General features: G+C 30.5%; 1 protein-coding gene across 2 annotated transcripts in view; it reads left to right on the forward strand.

Annotated features, from left to right (window-relative positions):
* Positions 1-17,800, forward strand: part of LOC145280017 (YTH domain-containing family protein 2-like) — a 66,814-nt gene that overhangs the window by 13,608 nt on the left and 35,406 nt on the right. For both annotated transcript variants that reach the window (XM_080131659.1, XM_080131658.1), the window contains 4 exons: positions 6,602-6,626; positions 7,204-7,271; positions 13,930-13,968; positions 15,946-17,283. In XM_080131659.1, the coding sequence (XP_079987785.1) occupies positions 6,602-6,626; positions 7,204-7,271; positions 13,930-13,968; positions 15,946-17,283 (1,470 nt within the window). The remainder of the gene's footprint in view (positions 1-6,601; positions 6,627-7,203; positions 7,272-13,929; positions 13,969-15,945; positions 17,284-17,800) is intronic.

Genomic DNA, 17,800 nt, shown 5'->3' on the forward strand with positions numbered 1-17,800 from the left:
TAATGATTGTATAATTTAAGAATGTTTCAAATATCTTGCAAATAATTCTCATTGATATTTAGGTATTTTCAAATTTCTTACCTCATCAGTTACGTAGGTATATATCTTAATCTGTAGTATTTACAAGATATAATTTGCTAAAGGAGTATAGATACAAATCTGGAAGCATCAATATTTTTATCATGTGATACCTAAAAAAAAACTATATAGGTGTATTTTTATTTATTCATAAATTTTGAAAATTTCTCTGAAGTAATTTTTTATATCTGTAAAATTTTTAATAATAAATACAGGTACTTGTGGCTTATTTCTTGATCCCCTTTTAATTTAGGGTCTTGACTCTCAATCCCACCGGTCATGATCTCCATGCAAAGGTTAGTCTTGAGCTTAATAAAGAGTATGATAGTGTTGTAAAGAATTTTTAAGTAATTTTTAGAAAATATTACAAATAAAGAATATTCAAAATGACTTGAAGTAATTTGCTTTTTCAAATGAAATTTAAAGTTTATAGTTTATCATGTAAATTAATTTTGATATCTAGAACAATCAATTTACAAACTACTAGAATATGAAATATTTAACAAGTTTTAATTTTTCTCTCCAACATGAAATGCATTTTGGTTATGAATGTAATTTTATGTTAAGTAGAGAATATTAAAATCGGGTTAGGAAGCATCACCAATATTTTTGTTGTGTGATACGCAAAATACCCGAACATTTTATAGGTTCATTTTTATCCATAAATCTTAATTTCTGGGCGGCAGCTGTTTTCCTTTTTACCATCTTTAAAATTGTTTATAAATATAGGTATTATTTATAAATATAGGTACTTGACTGATCTGTTTTTGTCTCTTTAATTAAGTCCTCTACCTTCATCTAAACATGATTACATACATGGTTAATTTTAGTGTCAATGAAGGACATGTTTGAAGAGAGAAAAAAAGCAGATGATGCAATTAATATGACCACAATATGACCTAAAATAGTCTTTCCAATGTTGGAATACTTAGTATTATTAATAACTAGCAAGGCTATTAGGTGTTGTCTGGGTCATAAAAAAAAAAAATTGACTGCACTTGTTAAGTGATTTTTGTTTTAATTCAATTTTTACTGTGCAATAATTTATCAGTTTGAAAAAAAAAAAAAAGAAAGTTTGCTGTCTGCCCACTGCTACAAATTTTGAATCGGGGCATTTGAGCAAGGAAAAAAAAAATTTAGTGGTTACGATTTAAAAATAAAAAATATTTGATTTACATAATTAATATTCATACAGTAATCTGATCTTTAAATCAATCACCTATTTAAAAAGAAAAAAAAAATCCCTTTGTTTTAAGCCAAGTAAATACAAAGAACAAAACAAAAAAATATTAAATCTTTCAATCCTGTTTAAATGCAAAAAGTTTACCGAATAAACGTTTTAGAAAAATGTTAAAAGTAAAAACAAAATGTCCGTGGGCAGGAACACAAGAACTAATTTTTTTCAATAAATGCCCTTTTTAGAAAATACTAGCGAGGAGTACCCGGCGTTGCCCAGGTGTTTTTCGGGGTATGTGAAAAAACCCCCGAAAATGTGAAAAAAAAAACAAAAAACGGGTGCCTGTGAAAAAAAAAAAAAACGAAGCCTTCACGACGCGCAGTTGGAAAATAGTAAAGTGTTAAAAAAAACAGGTGTGCATTTTTGATTGACGTGACGGCGATAGGTATTCAGCAGTAAGCATTTTGTGCAGGACAGTTTTGAATGAGGTGAATAAATCGGTTTGTTTGTTTTTAAAAACCCACTCCCTGTTTATTAGGAGGAGCGAAATGAAAGCTACAGTCTGATATGACGAAGTCGACATTGACCAAACGTTACTTAGCTCTCGAGACAACTGGCTTTCGGCCTGTGATTAGAGTCGAGTTTCGCTTTTTTTTATACCGAAAACCGAATGTAATGCGTGCCGATGCGGGAAATGTCGAATAATTAACGTTTGAAAGTCAGTAAAATTAGACAGACGAGCTTCGTGGATAACTCTGAGATATTACAATTTATAGATGATATAAACAGTTTTAAGAAGTTGTGAACCGAGCAAGCGCTTCTCTGAAAGAAGCCTTTTGTGGACATCAAGGAAAAGCGTACATACATACATACATTTTCGCTTTTATATATATATAGATAAATATAGATTCAAAATGACTTGATGTAATTAGCTTTTAAACTTAAAATTTATAATTTTATCATGTAAATTCATTTTGTGATTTCTAGAACATCAAATTTACTAAATCAGATGAAAAAAAAAATTTTTAGAATATAGCTTATTTAACAAGTCTTCATTTTTCTCTCCAACATGAAATGCATTCTGCTTATGAATGTATTTTTTATGTTAAGTAGAGAATATTAAAGTTGGGTTAGGAAGCATCACCAACATTTTTGTTGTTTGATACGCAAAATACCCAAACATTTTATAGGTTCATTTTTATCCATAAATCTTGAAGATTTTCGAAAGAGGCTTTGTTTTATCATCCTTATAATGGCTAATAAACATTTAAGCAGAGCTAACAATTGAGGATTTCAGCAGTCATGATGAAATAAAAATAATTCAAAATTGAGAAATGACTAAATTGTGGCCTCAAATAACCCACAAGATTACCTTTTCCACTTTGTAGCACTTGTTCTTTATAATGGTTGAATTGAAATCTAATCTTGCAAATAGTTTGTCTAGAACGACAACCATCTGATCATCCTAGCAATGACGGATGACACATGCTGGGAGTTTGTTCTAAAGTGAATCTGGTTTGCAAAGAGCTAGCTTCACTTTCTTGTCCTAACTAGCCCGATCCAGCAGCAGGACAGGGTCAAGACGGCTGGAAGCCACATCTTACGCAGAAGCTGCTGGAAATGTCAATCCTCCTATATATAGCGCTTCGTATTTCCAAGTGATCATCCATCTGCTACTAGCCAGGCACGGTGTTTAACTTTGATTTGATGATAATCGATGTCAGGGTGAATATTCCTATAATTTTGCAACTAACCCATTTGTTATAATTTAAAAGGGAAAACTTTCAATTTGATTCAGTTGTATTTAAATCCGTTTTTAGAAAAGATTGCATGAAATTTTTAGAATGCATTTTTATTGAAGTAGTTTTGGAGCTGTTCACATTTGATGAGTATATTTTGTAAACTTTTAATTCTGAAATATTTAAAACATCCACTAAATAAGTATCGATACCAAAAATATGACTATTAGAAAAGTTTAATTTTTCTCTTCCACATAAAATTCCTTCTGCTTGTAAATTGTGAATGTTTTCTTTTCTGTTAAAAGAATATTAAAATTGTTTGGAAGCATCACCAATAGTTTTGTCATGTGACACTTTATGTGCATGAACATTCCAAAGGTTTATTTTTATTCATAAATCTTGAAAGTTTCTGGAAGGTAACTTTGTTTTTTGTATCATCTTTTAATCAACATGGGTATTTGTTATCTGTTTCCACTTTTAAGTGAGGATCTCAACCTCCACTTGAATAATTGAAGCTGATCCAAATTTAGATTCTGACAGTCATGATCAACACTTCAGGATTAGTGTTTGGGTCAATTTACTAAATCTGATAAACAACAACAAAAAATGAGTTCTTAAGAAATATGGTGCTTATTTAGAATTTAACAAACAAAAAAAATATGCGTACAAATTTTTATGGGGTACATACCTATCACTGAATGTTGTATTCCAAAAATCACGTAAATTGATTTTTTATTTTTTTTTTTATTACTATATTTATATTTTGAAAACTAAATTGAGCAAAAAAAATTAATGATTACGGGGAGGGGGTGCACTTTCTCATTTTCTGAGCACTTTAATTTCTGAAATAAAGCAAAAGTATTTTAGCTATTGGAGTATCCATGATGCCAAAATTATGGACTTTTTATCTGTTAAGAGAATATTAAAATTATTTGGAAGTATCACCAATAGTTTTGTCATGTGACACTTATTTTTTTGCGTTTGCAGAACTCCAATTTACATATGTTAAGGCCTCATTTTCAGCAGGATTTGACGTCCCCTGGGAACTTGAGGGGGGGGGGCAATGCTAAACTTAGTCATTTTTTTTTTTTTTTTTTTTTTAATGCTCTGTTCACTATGCACTCATGCATGCTTCACTTGTTTAAATGAAAATGAGTTTCCTTATATGAAACTTTTTATATTATCATATTTCTCAGCTCTTTATTTTCACAGGTAATTCTTAAACTTTTACAACTTTATTTTATAAAACACTTTTACAAAATATTTTTCCAAACAAGATATGTTGTTGCTGAAGTGTAAAAGTGCTACTGTGATAGGAATTAGATTTTATAGAAGAGCAACCTGGATGGGGAATCAGACAGCAATGTTTGTTAGCATTACATTTAAATTCTTGCATGTTGGTATGGTCAGTAGAGGAATTCCAAAAGCAAGCAGTCAGAGGAAAGAAGCTATTACAGTAGAAAATCTTCCAGCATCTAGGAACCTCTACAGAGAATGGGTGTCATTTTGCTGCTAGTCAGGTGGGTGGGAGGTATTTATGCTGAACAGCTACAAGTGTAGTAAGTTTGTGAGGGACACATGCCATTGTAAACAAACACAGGAACGTAATGCTATGGTGCTACAACAGGGGGTGGGGTAGCTTGACAGCTTATTTTTTGCACCCTGTCTAAAGGGAGAGGCTTTAACATGCTTTAGGATTGAATAAGTTCTATGAAAATATCTAATAGTTAATTAATCTATTGTGAATTTAGCATTATCCACAATTTTGTAATTTATTCATGAAGTTAGCTCACTCGGAACAATTTATTTACTTTTTTGTTCCATTTGATGGAATTTCATGTGTTAAATAGAAACTTCAGTAATTTGAAGAATTGGCAAAGTTTCCACTTGTTTTTATTGATTCTATCATGTTTTCGGATATCTTTTGATGTCTTAAAATTTTATAAAACTAATTTTATATCCCAGCAAAGTTTCTATACCTTTTTGAAGATTGTGAAACAATATAATTGTTGCATATATGAGTTCATTTTTTTAAATATTTTTTATATAACCATTTCTATTTCTCATGCGTGTTAATGCTTAATACAATTGATACAATTATTTCCATTGACTGATTAAAAAAAATTTCTTTTCAATGTTAAAGTGAATTTAGTAACTTGTAAAACTTTAAAAAGTATAAAATTTGGCAAAAAATTTAGCTGAAAATATTTGTAAACATTATCTGTCAATTCAGTTTTTACAAAATAGTATACAGAAATTATCTTGTAATAAATTTTAATGTAACTTAGATTTATTTTTTAAATCTGTGCATTTATTTCCTGTTTTTCTTAAATGCCTAATACATTTCATCTTTCAATTTGTAAGATTTTTTTATATAACCTTGTATGCTAAAAAAATACTGTTTACTTCAAATGTAACCTATTCTGATTTTAAATATTAGTAAAATGTTTTTAAGTAAAAAATTTTTTTTTTCACAATTTAAAATTATTTTAAACTTTGTATAGATGGGAACAACTAGGGCCTGTGTTTGAAGGTGACCTTCACATTAGTTTCATTTCTGAACTGGTTGAACAACTCTCCCTCACCCCCAACCACATATACCACAGAGCATGGATAGGAAAGCTGCCAGGAGATTAATAATAAACAAGTTGTAGTATACATTAGAATTTTATATTTGTGTTCATATGAACTTTTGCATTATTTCTTTTAATCTTGGTTGATGCAAATTCTGTTGTAAATAAGTTTTTGATTGAATATAATCTCATTGACATTTTTTCTTTCTACCACATGTTGCATGCTACATGTTCATTAATGGAAAACTTACTGAGTTTTAAGTGTTTGAAGCATGTAAAGCTTGATTTGATAATCAAATTCTCATTTTAACTTAATTATTATATACATTTATATGCAAATATTAAACTTTAATTTTTTTTTTTCTAATTTTGGAAAAAAGAATCTAAAATTTACATTTTATGGTATTTATGCAGTATAAGGCTTGCTATTCTTGGAATACTCAGTTTACTGAGAGTGACAAAAGGTGCCAAACAAAAGGCTTATTTTTCATAAAAAAAAAAAAATTGTCGCTATAGAGCTAATTCAATGAAAAATGTAAACAATATTCTTGAATAATTATTGGAAAATTTTTACAAAACTTTTAGAAAATTAAAATCCAAATAAAAAAAAAATTGTTTGCTATCAGGTATCATGAATAAATACTTTTTGAATAACTTTTTAAAATATTCATGAAATTTACCTTACAACTGATGGCAAACAAACTGTTTTTGTTCAAATCAAGATAAATATTTTTATTTTTAACAATGCACCAATGATAGCAAACATTTACTTATTTATTTTAGGGTTAAGACGCTCAGTATTTCGACATCTTCTGGCATTGTCTAAAAAACCGCCTAGATGATTTCTGCAATAGTATGGTTTTTAAACTGCATAAGTACCCATTTTTCTGTGTAGTTTGACCACTGTTCCAAAGCTTGTTGAATTTATTGTTCAGAAATATTCTGAGAATATTTGTTATACCTTGTATGATTTTATTTCTTATGAAATTTTGTATTCAAAGATTTTTATCTTTTTCTTGTATGTTGAACATCAGAGAGCAAAAGGTCAAGCAAATCAAGGTGAGTTTTTTTTTTTTTATGTTATGCAGTTTAAAAAACATTTTACATTCAAATAGTATGTTTTCTACGGTGTGAGACTTATTTTTCTTGCTAAACATATAATTCACGAAACAAAAATTCTGAACTTGTAAATAAATTTACAAATGTTGAATTAGCAATTAATAAAAGCAATAAAACAATGTATTAATTTTATTACTAAACTAAATCTGTTGTGAAAACTTGTTTCACACCCATGCTAGAGAAACTTTGTGATTTAACTAGTCAAAAGAATATTTTTGTTGCAAACGTGTCAACTTTGATCTCAACAATTTAGTTTGGATTTTTTTTTTTTTTTTTTTTCTTTGAACACCACATGCTTAAGATTAACAAATTGATCCATTACATATTTTTTCTTTTTCCATAAAATCATTTATGAAATAAAGACTTATTGATTTTAAGCTTTTGTTAATCGGTGATAAATAGTGCTACTTTGCAACCAAAATCAAGCAAGTAAAAATGGCTGCAATACTTTTTTTTTTTTTTTCTTTAGAAAATCTTAGATTCTAGTTATTTAAACTTCAATATTTTTATATTTCAGTGGCCAACGGCTCGGCAAAAGAAGTAAAGAACGAGGATTTTGATCATTATTTGCATCAACCTCAACAAGTAAGTATCAGAATATGTTTTTCAATGGAGTTGATTATGATTATCATAATTTTTGTATAGTTATCTACATTCATGATATGTTTTTTTTTTTTTTTTTTTTTTTTTTTTTTTCTTCTAACTGGGGATGGGGCATCCTACCAGATCCCAGACCTACTATATACCACAAAGAGGTCTTAAGATTCTAACCATTCTTTTAAGTGCAATTGTTTCACCGGTTATATTTGCCACATAGTTATTGAAATTCTACTTAATGAATCCAGTTGATCGTATAATTACTGGAATGATGGATATTTTAAAGATTCCAGGGTTTTTTTTCCTTTATTACTACTTTTCAGTATGTTGAAGGATTATGTAAGATACGATTCTATAGAACAAGTTGGTGTGGTCAGCGCAAAAAAAAAAAAAAAAGAAATGGTGATTCTTCAAAAAAATTAAAGAAATTTTTTTTTTTTTTTACTTAAATAACTTTATGAATAAGTATTTTCTTGATACTGAAGAATTTTTGGCACTTTCTCACCAATTTCTGCCAATTTCATGTTGGCATCTTTCGGTAGCTTACATAAGCAAACCAGAAGATGCTGAAGTGATTAACCAATCAACTGTCAAGACGGGTTTCAATGAAAATGTGAAATTTATTAAATCAAAAAAAATTTTAACCGAAAATGACTTAACACTCACTGTGACCCACCTTTTCTCCATGTTAAGAATGGCTTTCTATATAGAAAGCCATTCTTAACATGGGAGGAGGAATGCCTTTCTTAAATTTGTTGCTTGTTAGTCTTCACTTCATCTTCCAACTGTTGGCATAATCTGCCAGAAGATGGAGATATGAAGTTGCCAGCCAGATGTTGGGTCATAAACTGGATAAGTACCTAATTGCTTTCAGTAAAAGAATTTCATGAATGAATTGCTGATATGCTTTTTTTTTTTTTTTTTTTCTTCTAAGTATTAAGATAGCAGATTTGTTTATAATCTCTGGAACAACTTATATTATAATGATAAAACATTTCTTATTAACTTGATTGTATGCTTTATTTTAAATTTTCTCTCGGCAATATAGAGCAAGATGCAACATGATTTAGTGGCTTAAATCAGTTGTTGCTACCTGGTAAACTGTTGGTGTGGTTCTCGCTTCAAACGCAGTAATCCTTCATAATCCTTTTATCAAAGCTGGAATATTTGATATTAAACCTGTTATCGTGTTTCATTCTTTTAGTCATGATCAGATCAGCAATTCAGAATCTTCAAATCTCATGAAAATATAATTTTTTTTTTTTTTTTTTTTTTTTTTTTAATTATGAAAGGTCATTCAGGTATTGTCGGTTCAATTTGATTGCGTGAGCCAGATTTTCGTTTATAGAAGCTGTCACAATTTGGCATTAGATATAAACTGGTTTTTGTTTTATCTATTAGAAAACGGGTAAAAAAAAAATGTAAATACTGATGTGCATGAGTGCCTTCAATAAGTTTCCATACTTTTTTTATATGAGCATTTTTATTGATAGTACATACATAAAACTCTAGTCCTATTCAAAGTAATCTCCTCTGGCTCCAATGCACTTGTTGTACCGTTCCAACAACTTCTGGAAGACTCCATGGAAGTCCTCTTGTGTGAGCGTGTCAACGACCCTCCTTACACCCTCTTTCATCTCTTCAATTGTCATGAGACAGCCTCTAAGGTTTTCCTTGAGCTTGGAGAATAACCAAAAGTCACAGGGAGTAAGGTTTGGGCTGGGGGCGGGGGGTAATCTTGATGTCCATCTTGATTAAATAGTCTGTGACAAGGATGGAACGCCCTTGGTACAAACTTCGTACAAATGTTCTGCATCTTCAGTTCCTCACAAATAATTCTGTACAGTTCCCCCACTGACATCAAACTGTGCACTTATCATCTCTTTGGGCACACAACAGTCCATGGAATTCTTTTCTTTAGCCAATCAACTCTGGTGTTTTAACTTTCTTACTCCTTCAACATCTCATCCCTCACAGATTCCATGCCTTCCTTGAATCTCTTATGCCACTCAAAAACTGATACTCAATTCCTGCAAGGTGTCCTGAAAGCGGTCTGAAACATTCCATGCGTTTCTCTGGCATTTTTCCAAGTTTAAAACCATTTTATTGCACATTTTTCTTCTAAACTGTTCTCACATTCTGATTGCATTTTTGAAATTCACCAGCCGTGACAATTGGGCTTTAGTAGGGTGTATTCCAATTCCTACTGTAGCTGTTCATTTTAACCTGAAGTCATAAAAATTGGTCAGTCATCTCATAAGATGTATAGTAATAACATAGTGAATTTTCAAGAGCCTATAACAATTTTAAAAGCCTGTGCAAATAAATCTGGAATCTTATTGAAGGCACCTCATAATTATTGAGGCTACTGAAAGAAATGATAACCTAGGAATTAATCAATACTTAAAACTCGATTCTACCTACAAATAGATTAGAATTCATTATGCGTGCATTCAACATTTATGTTAAAATTAAAAAAAAAAATTATTTTATTAATCGGATTGTAATCATAGTAACTACATTCTATCGTCAGCCAACAGCTAAACAAACTTAATTTGAAATGATATATTCAGTAACAAGTATACAAAAGTAAACTTTGATCAAAATTAATTTTCCTTTTTATTAACCTCTATATCTATATAATAATCTCTTGCATCTTGAGTTCTAATAGGAAAATAAACAAACACTTCCTAAAATCTTTCATAATTATTACATACAGCATTTATTACACCATGTTTTGCAAAACTACTACTTATATACGTGTAGGATTTTTGTTTGATCCTTTTCTTTTTGACTCCATTTAGTAATCACTGAATTCACTAAATTTATCATTAAAGATGGTATAAACATTCATTACAAAGAACTGCAAACCATTCATGTGATTATAAACAAATATATTGATGTGAAATGATTTATCCAATATTTCATCAACTATCTTGATTCTAAGTGTATATTGTGAATGGTTTAAATAAACTTTATTAGCCATTTTCATTGTGTTGGATTTTAGCATTCTATTCAAACGACTTTTATAACTCGAATTTAAGGGTTTCCTTATATCTCAACCTAAGAATAAAGATAAATGTACTTTTTTTTTTTTTTTCTATTCTGAGTGATCTCTATTTTGTCTTTGGTGTTTTAGAATGTATTGAAGTGTAAATTTTGTATATTCCAGCAAACATTATAAAATGAATTTACACTGAGCAACTCCTATTGCTACTTGGAGCATAAAGGGCTACTATTTGGAGTTGTCTAACAGGGGACAATGAAATGTCTGTTCACATGACATCATTTATACTTCTGCAGCTTAATACAGTCAGGGAAGCAGGAAACGGGGAATTCTAAAGTCTTGCAATCTGAAGGAAAAAACTATTAGAGTAGAAGACTTCCAGGCATCTAGGGGCCCTCGACAGTGAAGGGGGGGGATTTTTGCTGCTTTTATGGTCAATCTGGAGGATGTACGTCATCTGGGCACAAGTGTTTGGAGTTTATTAGAATTTTAATTTTGATAGCCTACCCAACTTGTTTGAAATAAATTCCAGTAAACATTGATTTCTTTTTTTTTTTTTTTTTTTTTTTTTTTTTTTTCTCTTAAAAAAGATAATTTTTTTTTTATGTAAAACTTTAAAAAAAAAGTTAGTATTTAAAAAAAAATATATAATATGCCTTCTGTTATCCTTTTGAACATATGCATAGGTTTTCTTTTCTTTTTAAACAAATCTTTGCCGCCTTTCTCATTTTCTGACAGCATTATTCATTTTGTCAATTTCGTCAAATCTCAGACATTTTTTTTTTTGTCGCTGACCTTTACATCTATTAATCCATTAAAAAAAATTATTTATTTTACTAGAATAGATATTGCCTGGATGTTTAACTAAAACTCAAAATATTTAAAAAAAAAAAAATGTTATTCTATATAATTCAATTGGAATTCATTGAGATGAGTATTTATTAATTTATTTTATTGCAGACTATTATCTTTAATTTTTTCACAACGTTTCGGCCAACTATTCCTCTGGCCTTCGTCAGGTGGTAACTTGGCCAAAACGTGGTGAAACAAACAACTATGGAAGGCAGTAATTGTTGAGGATGCAGTTAGGAGATTCAGAGTTTCTATCCCGTCGTGGTTACCACCTGACGAAGGCCAGAGGAATAGTTGGCCGAAACGTCGTAAAACTAAAAAAGATGTGGATAATAGTCCGCAATAAAATAAATCAATAAATGTTATTCTGTTTCATTCTTTTAGTCATGTGGGGTATTATATAATATGGGCCATTATATGTATGTACTGTTATAGTTAAATATAATTGCTAGTGTTAACACGTCTCTTTTAAAGAATATTCAGAGTTGGGTATCAACATGGTATATTTGGTTTAATCTTATAATAATGAAACATCTTCCTTAACTTTGATTGCCTTTGTAACTGTTTCTCTTCATAATATAAGGATTCAGCAAACAATTAAAATTACATTAATGCACAATCTCCATAATAGCAAGGATTTCTTTGAATGAACTCCTACAATAGGACAGCGGATTATCTATAAAACTTAAATCATTAATTACCGGATTATTATTTTGCTAAAACTTTCACTTATATTAATCACGCATAAATTTCCCCTCACATTTTATGTAAGATTACAGAAAAGAGAACAAGTGTAAATTTTACTGATAAAATGTGTTTTATGTAAATAAATGTAGAATAGTTTTATGAGATATTACAGAACTTTTGTATTTTTTATCTTGTACATAAATCATTTACTTTTTTTTTTAATGGGCAGATATTGAGATCAACTTGCAAATTTAAGACAAATCATACCTTCAAAAATGAAAAATAATACTCTAATAATAGTTTAAAAAAATATTAACTTCTACTGGACCTTCAACTGAATTGCTTTTTTTTCTTTTCTTTTTCAAAAATTTTGGCTTAATAAGTTGGACATGTTCTATCCTTTCCCTATTATACTCAACTTCAGACTATTAATCTGCTGAAATTTTGTAACTTTTTGTAGTTTCATATACAATTATCGATGAAAATTTAAATTTTTCTGGTATTTGATTGAAACTTTGTATGCTGATTCTTAGATTTGATTGCAACCATTTTTTTTTTTTTTTTTTTTTTTTTATGGAATAAATGTAATCTGTCACTTCAAATATTGGTGCACATTTTCTAAGAAATATTTGAAATGGTCTATGGTGCAAAATATCATTAATACTTTACTAAAGTTTCTTGAAAGTTTTTAAATACATTCTTTCAAATTTTCATATTTGAACACAAATTCAAGCCATAACATGTTAAGATAGGCCACGTCTGTAGTGTATTATTGTAATAAAGCTCTATCTGGAGATACTGAGCTAATTTCGAGAAGTTATCAAGTTAATAAAGGCAGATTCATGTACATGTTTTAAAAAGTTACCTGTATATGCTCTGCCCTTTAAATATGGACATTCTGAATAAATTGTCTGCTGTGCAAGTCTTTTAAAATGGATAATTCTGCAATTTGAAAAAAAAAAACTATGCAAATTTTTTTAAGATCATCCACACATTTTAATTTTCATCTTACTTAATGCATCTTTGCAGGAAGTATTCAAATTTGTGTTAGTTCTAGAGCTAGATTTGATAAGAAACATATATTTAAAACTGATAACTGTTTCAGTTTGATGTAAAATGTAGGTTGCAAACATTTCAAACTTCAACATTCTTGAAGTAAAAAATTCAGACATTGGAGTACTGATTGAAAACTTGCATCAAAATATTTTAATATTGTCTCTTTATACAACAGGTCAAAAAAAATTTTTTTACAGTTACATTTGATCTTGAAGATATTGTTAAAATCTAATTACATACTTCTGAGAAATTTACTACATAATTTAGTCAAACTCTTTGGTTATGATCAGAAAAGCATTTTCACAAGTAATTAATATATGCTAAATTTGGTTATTTTCTAAACAATCCAATATTTGGCATTGATACTCCATAGTCATACGCCACTGGAATTTTTTTTATTTCCTCTTAGTTTTATTTACTAGTAATAGCATTGAGTTTCACCATGTTTTTGACTATTAAAATTATGGAAGCACAAATAGCTCACTATCATAAAGTACCATGAATATCAAACATATTTTGTGCTACCATATATTTTAAACATGTTGACACCATCTTGTAAGTAAAATAATAAAAAAAAAAATGAACGCAAGACTACTTGGAGTTAAAATGCACAAAAACTCTAAAAAAAAAAAAAAAAATTTTTTCCATTAAGAGTTTTTTCATATGGTCTATTTGATCAAAATGACGTTTTAAAGATTGACTATGTAAGACATTTTGAAATTAGTCTACAACTTTATAACTAAATAGATTTTGAAATGATTGAATTGTAGATAAATTAGTTGATAAAACTTTCAATGTACTTAAGATTCTCGTGTACATAACAAGATTATATCATGTGAATATTTGTCTAAATTGGAACGATCTAAAATAAATTTGTCTTTGATTTATAAAGTTTTAGAAATGCTTTTAATAAGTTAAAAAAAAAAAAAAAAAAATTTTTATTCAATCTTAGATGCTTTTAACTTGCAATTGTTATATTTTATTTTTCTTTAAAAAAAAAATCGATATTTGAAAAAATAAACTGAAGTATATTTTCTTTCTCAGGATTCACCTTATTTGAGGAGTTGCCTCCAGTCTAATCAGGTTAGTATATTTTTTATTTGCACGATTCTTAGAAATTGTTTTGACCTGTAAATTTAATTTTGTTGACAGTTTCATCCTTTGTAGGGGCTTGATAAATGCAAATCATTCAGAAACCCTAACTTTAAATCAAAGCTTACAAGTAATGTTGTTCCCGGTATGCTCAGTACTCCTTCCTTTTTCCAAACAGTAAAGCAAATTTGGGATTTTCACACACACAAAAAAAAAAAAAAAATGGTAAGCAGTAAGAAAGCATTTAACTATTTTTAAACCCTTAAACGGTTTAAACTGTTAAATGACCTCTTTATGTTGCTAGGTTACCAATTTTTTTTTCTTTTATTACTATTAGATCACACTGTCCTTAAATTATCCTTTAAAAAAAAGATAAAACTTATACATTTTTGAATGATGGCTTCATAGATATATAAAGGATGAGTCAGAAGTAACCAGGAAGTCAAAATATTAAAAAAAAAAAAAATTGTCTGAACTGAAATGTGTTGACAATCTGGTTACTTCAGATTTTTTTTTTAATTCAAAAATTTTTTTTTTTTTTTTTTTTTACTCGAGTCACCATTTATCAAGACGTGGAGGCCACTCCAAGATAAGAGTTAATGAATATAAGGTGGTAGTGTAGTAATCATTTATGGTGTAAATTGGGTAGAATTTGATATTTATAGGGACAGCTCAACAAGAACTCGTTTACTTTGCATTTGAAGGCTACAATGTTGTATTCAACTGGGAAACAGGCCAGCAGAACAGTGTTCCACAGGTGGGTAGGCAGCTTTGTTCATGGAATCTAAGTTTCAATTTAGGAAAAGATAGAGGGTGGGGAAAGCATATGTAGTGGTTGTAGCTAGTTGAGTTTTTATTTTTTGAGTTTTATTTTATTTTTTGTTTAATGTGAAAGTTTGGCAACAGGACTATTGTTTGTTGTACAGCATTCACCATAGGCGGGTTTAACTGACTCCTCCAAAGGAGGAAGTGTCAAGGGACTATTAAATTCACAGGCTGTCCCCAATTACTCTCTCTATATATACACACACTTCAATAGCATGAAGAATAACTAATTTACAAAAGAATGCCAAGTTTTATCAGATGTGCTTAAAACTGAAGAAATTAACAGTTGAACCAAATATTCACTTTCAAACTCCAAATTTCAGTATTTTAATTGAGTTTTGAAGCACTTTAAATATTTTGTAATTCAAGGTAAAAACCTTGATTTTTATTCTGCCTATATCTGAAGAAATACTTAAATGACAAAGTGAACATCAGTAGTTAATGCTTTGTTGGGAAATTTAATTTTCATGGCTGAAATTCCTACCCTATTATTCACCTGTTTGTGTACTTGGAAAGTCACATATAGGGAAGCAGGTTTAATAACAAAATTGTAAAGACATTCATTTAGCTAGTTGATTTATGATTAAGTGTATCTCGCCCCCCCTTCAAGCTTTATAATTGTTAAGACCCCTGTTTTTTTGTATTGAATGAGGACTGACAGTTCAGACCCTCTTTGACTAAAAAGAATTATAAAAAAAAATAACATTTTAAGCTTTTTTTTTCTTCTTCTTACAAGTGTTTTAGATGATAAAATATTAAAAATATTTAAAAAAAAAAAAAAAAAAAAAACAATTCTGATCCCTTGGCCACAGAAAAACAAATTGAAGTTGTATATAGCTCTTTTTTTTTCTTTCTTTTTTTTTTTTTTTGTTAGCAATTTTAAATAAAATTAGTATGTGCTTTTGTACTAATTGATTAGTGTTTTAATACATTCTGTAGTGCTTTAATTTTAATGCAATTTTTTAAATATTGAGAGCTAAATTTCTAAATATATGTACATGCTAATTTTTATTTTTCTGTTAATTTAAAAATTAATTAAAAACCAAATATAAATTGTTTACCAGCTTTAACTTATGACAACATTTTAATATTTTTTTTCTTTCTTTTTCTTTCTATCATTCCATTGGATTACTAATCACTCAGGGAGGATATGGAACTGGTCCAATGTCGAGTCCAGGAGTATCAGAGCCATTTTTACCCAACTACTATAATCAACCGATATCTTTCCCATACTTGGGGCAAGGTGTTGGGGATGCAACGTGGTCAAGTGGACGAGATGCGGGGGTGTTCCCTTTGGGGAGCTATGACTACAGCAGTGTCTTCAGTGGATTTGGGTATGCACAGTTTGGTTGGGACTATAACAGCAGTGATTACTGGAATACTGCCACCCGAAAGGATTACTATAGCACTGATATGATCTCTGATGGCTATGGTCCTATAAATGGAGATCAGGACCGTGACCCGATGAACAGCGTTGAACAGGGACTGAAAGGCATGAGCATTACTGGAGATAAGAAATTGTCGGATGGTGTAGGCAGCGATACGGTACAAACAGGAGTGATTGATGGCTCCATTCAGGTGGGGCCTTCAGGTTCAGCCGGACCCTCCCCTCCTCAGGGGCCAAAGAAGACTTCTTGGGCTGCTGTCGCAAGCCAACCAGCACGGCCTCAGCCACAAATCAAACCACGCTCTATGCCCCGCACCCCCATGACATCAAAGTGTATGGACATTGGCACGTGGGATAATAAGAATAATCATTCTTCGAATAAACAGGCCAACCAGGGAAGACAAGTATGGAGTGCTCCGCGGCGCACAATGGCGTCTTACAACAATAATACTCCTTCAGGGAATGCAAGTCCGCCTTCTGCAAATGCAGGTACCACTGGCACTCTGAATGGACCGCCAACTTCCCCAAGTTTACCTCACCCAGTCTTGGAAAAGTTGCGATCTGTAAATCTATACAATCCAAAGGAAATCAACCTAAATCCAAAAGGGGCTCGTTTCTTTATCATAAAAAGTTATTCTGAGGATGATATTCACCGATCAATAAAATATAACATTTGGTGCAGTACCGAGCATGGTAACAAGAGACTGGATGGGGCTTACAGAGAGAGAGAAGGCAAGGGTCCCGTATACCTTTTCTATAGTGTGAACGGTAGCGGACATTTTTGCGGCATGGCCCAAATGATGACTTCACTGGACTATACCACCAACAGCGGAGTGTGGGCCCAAGATAAATGGAAGGGGCAATTTGAGGTGAAATGGGTTTACGTCAAGGACGTGCCAAACAATCAATTACGACATATTCGTTTGGAAAATAATGAGAACAAGCCAGTTACCAATTCACGGGACACCCAAGAGGTGCCACATGAAAAGGGTAAGCAAGTGCTGAAAATTCTCCATAATTTTCGGCACACAACGTCCATCTTTGATGATTTCGGACATTATGAGAAGCGACAGGAGGAGGATTTGACTAAAAAGGTGAGTTTTTAAACGTGGATCGTGTTTTGCTGTTTTTTCGTCTGACAATTTTACAGTCACATCTTACTATCTTTAGATTACCCTTTTATAGATTTAGTATTTCTGTACATTATTTTTGGTTTTTCTCAAAAAAAAAAAAATTGAACATAAACAAATACAAGGCCAGCGTTGTGGTTGGCACATTTTGGTTTTTGGTTTGTTTCTAACATTTTTGCATAATGGTTAGTGTTTACTAATGAGCTGAGCTCTGGTCGAGTAATAACAAAGATTTAAAAAAAAAAAAAAATGGGTTATAGTCAGCTAATGTACTTCCTAACTTCCGGCATTCCGAAAGCAATGACAAGGCAAACTGGTTCCTTTGCTCTTTACTCTCACACCTATACCTCCCTTGTGTATGTTGTTGTTGTTTGTTTTTTGTTTTTTTTTCGGCCTTATTTTAATTAAGAATTATTGAAATTAGTCTTAAGAATTATTTAAAAAAAACAAAAACTTTAAGAATTACTAGACTACCCGTGAC

The sequence above is a fragment of the Euprymna scolopes genome, chromosome 7 (genome assembly GCF_053919585.1).
Source record: "Euprymna scolopes isolate OS-2025 chromosome 7, ASM5391958v1, whole genome shotgun sequence".
Classification (NCBI taxonomy): Eukaryota; Metazoa; Mollusca; class Cephalopoda; order Sepiida; family Sepiolidae; genus Euprymna; species Euprymna scolopes.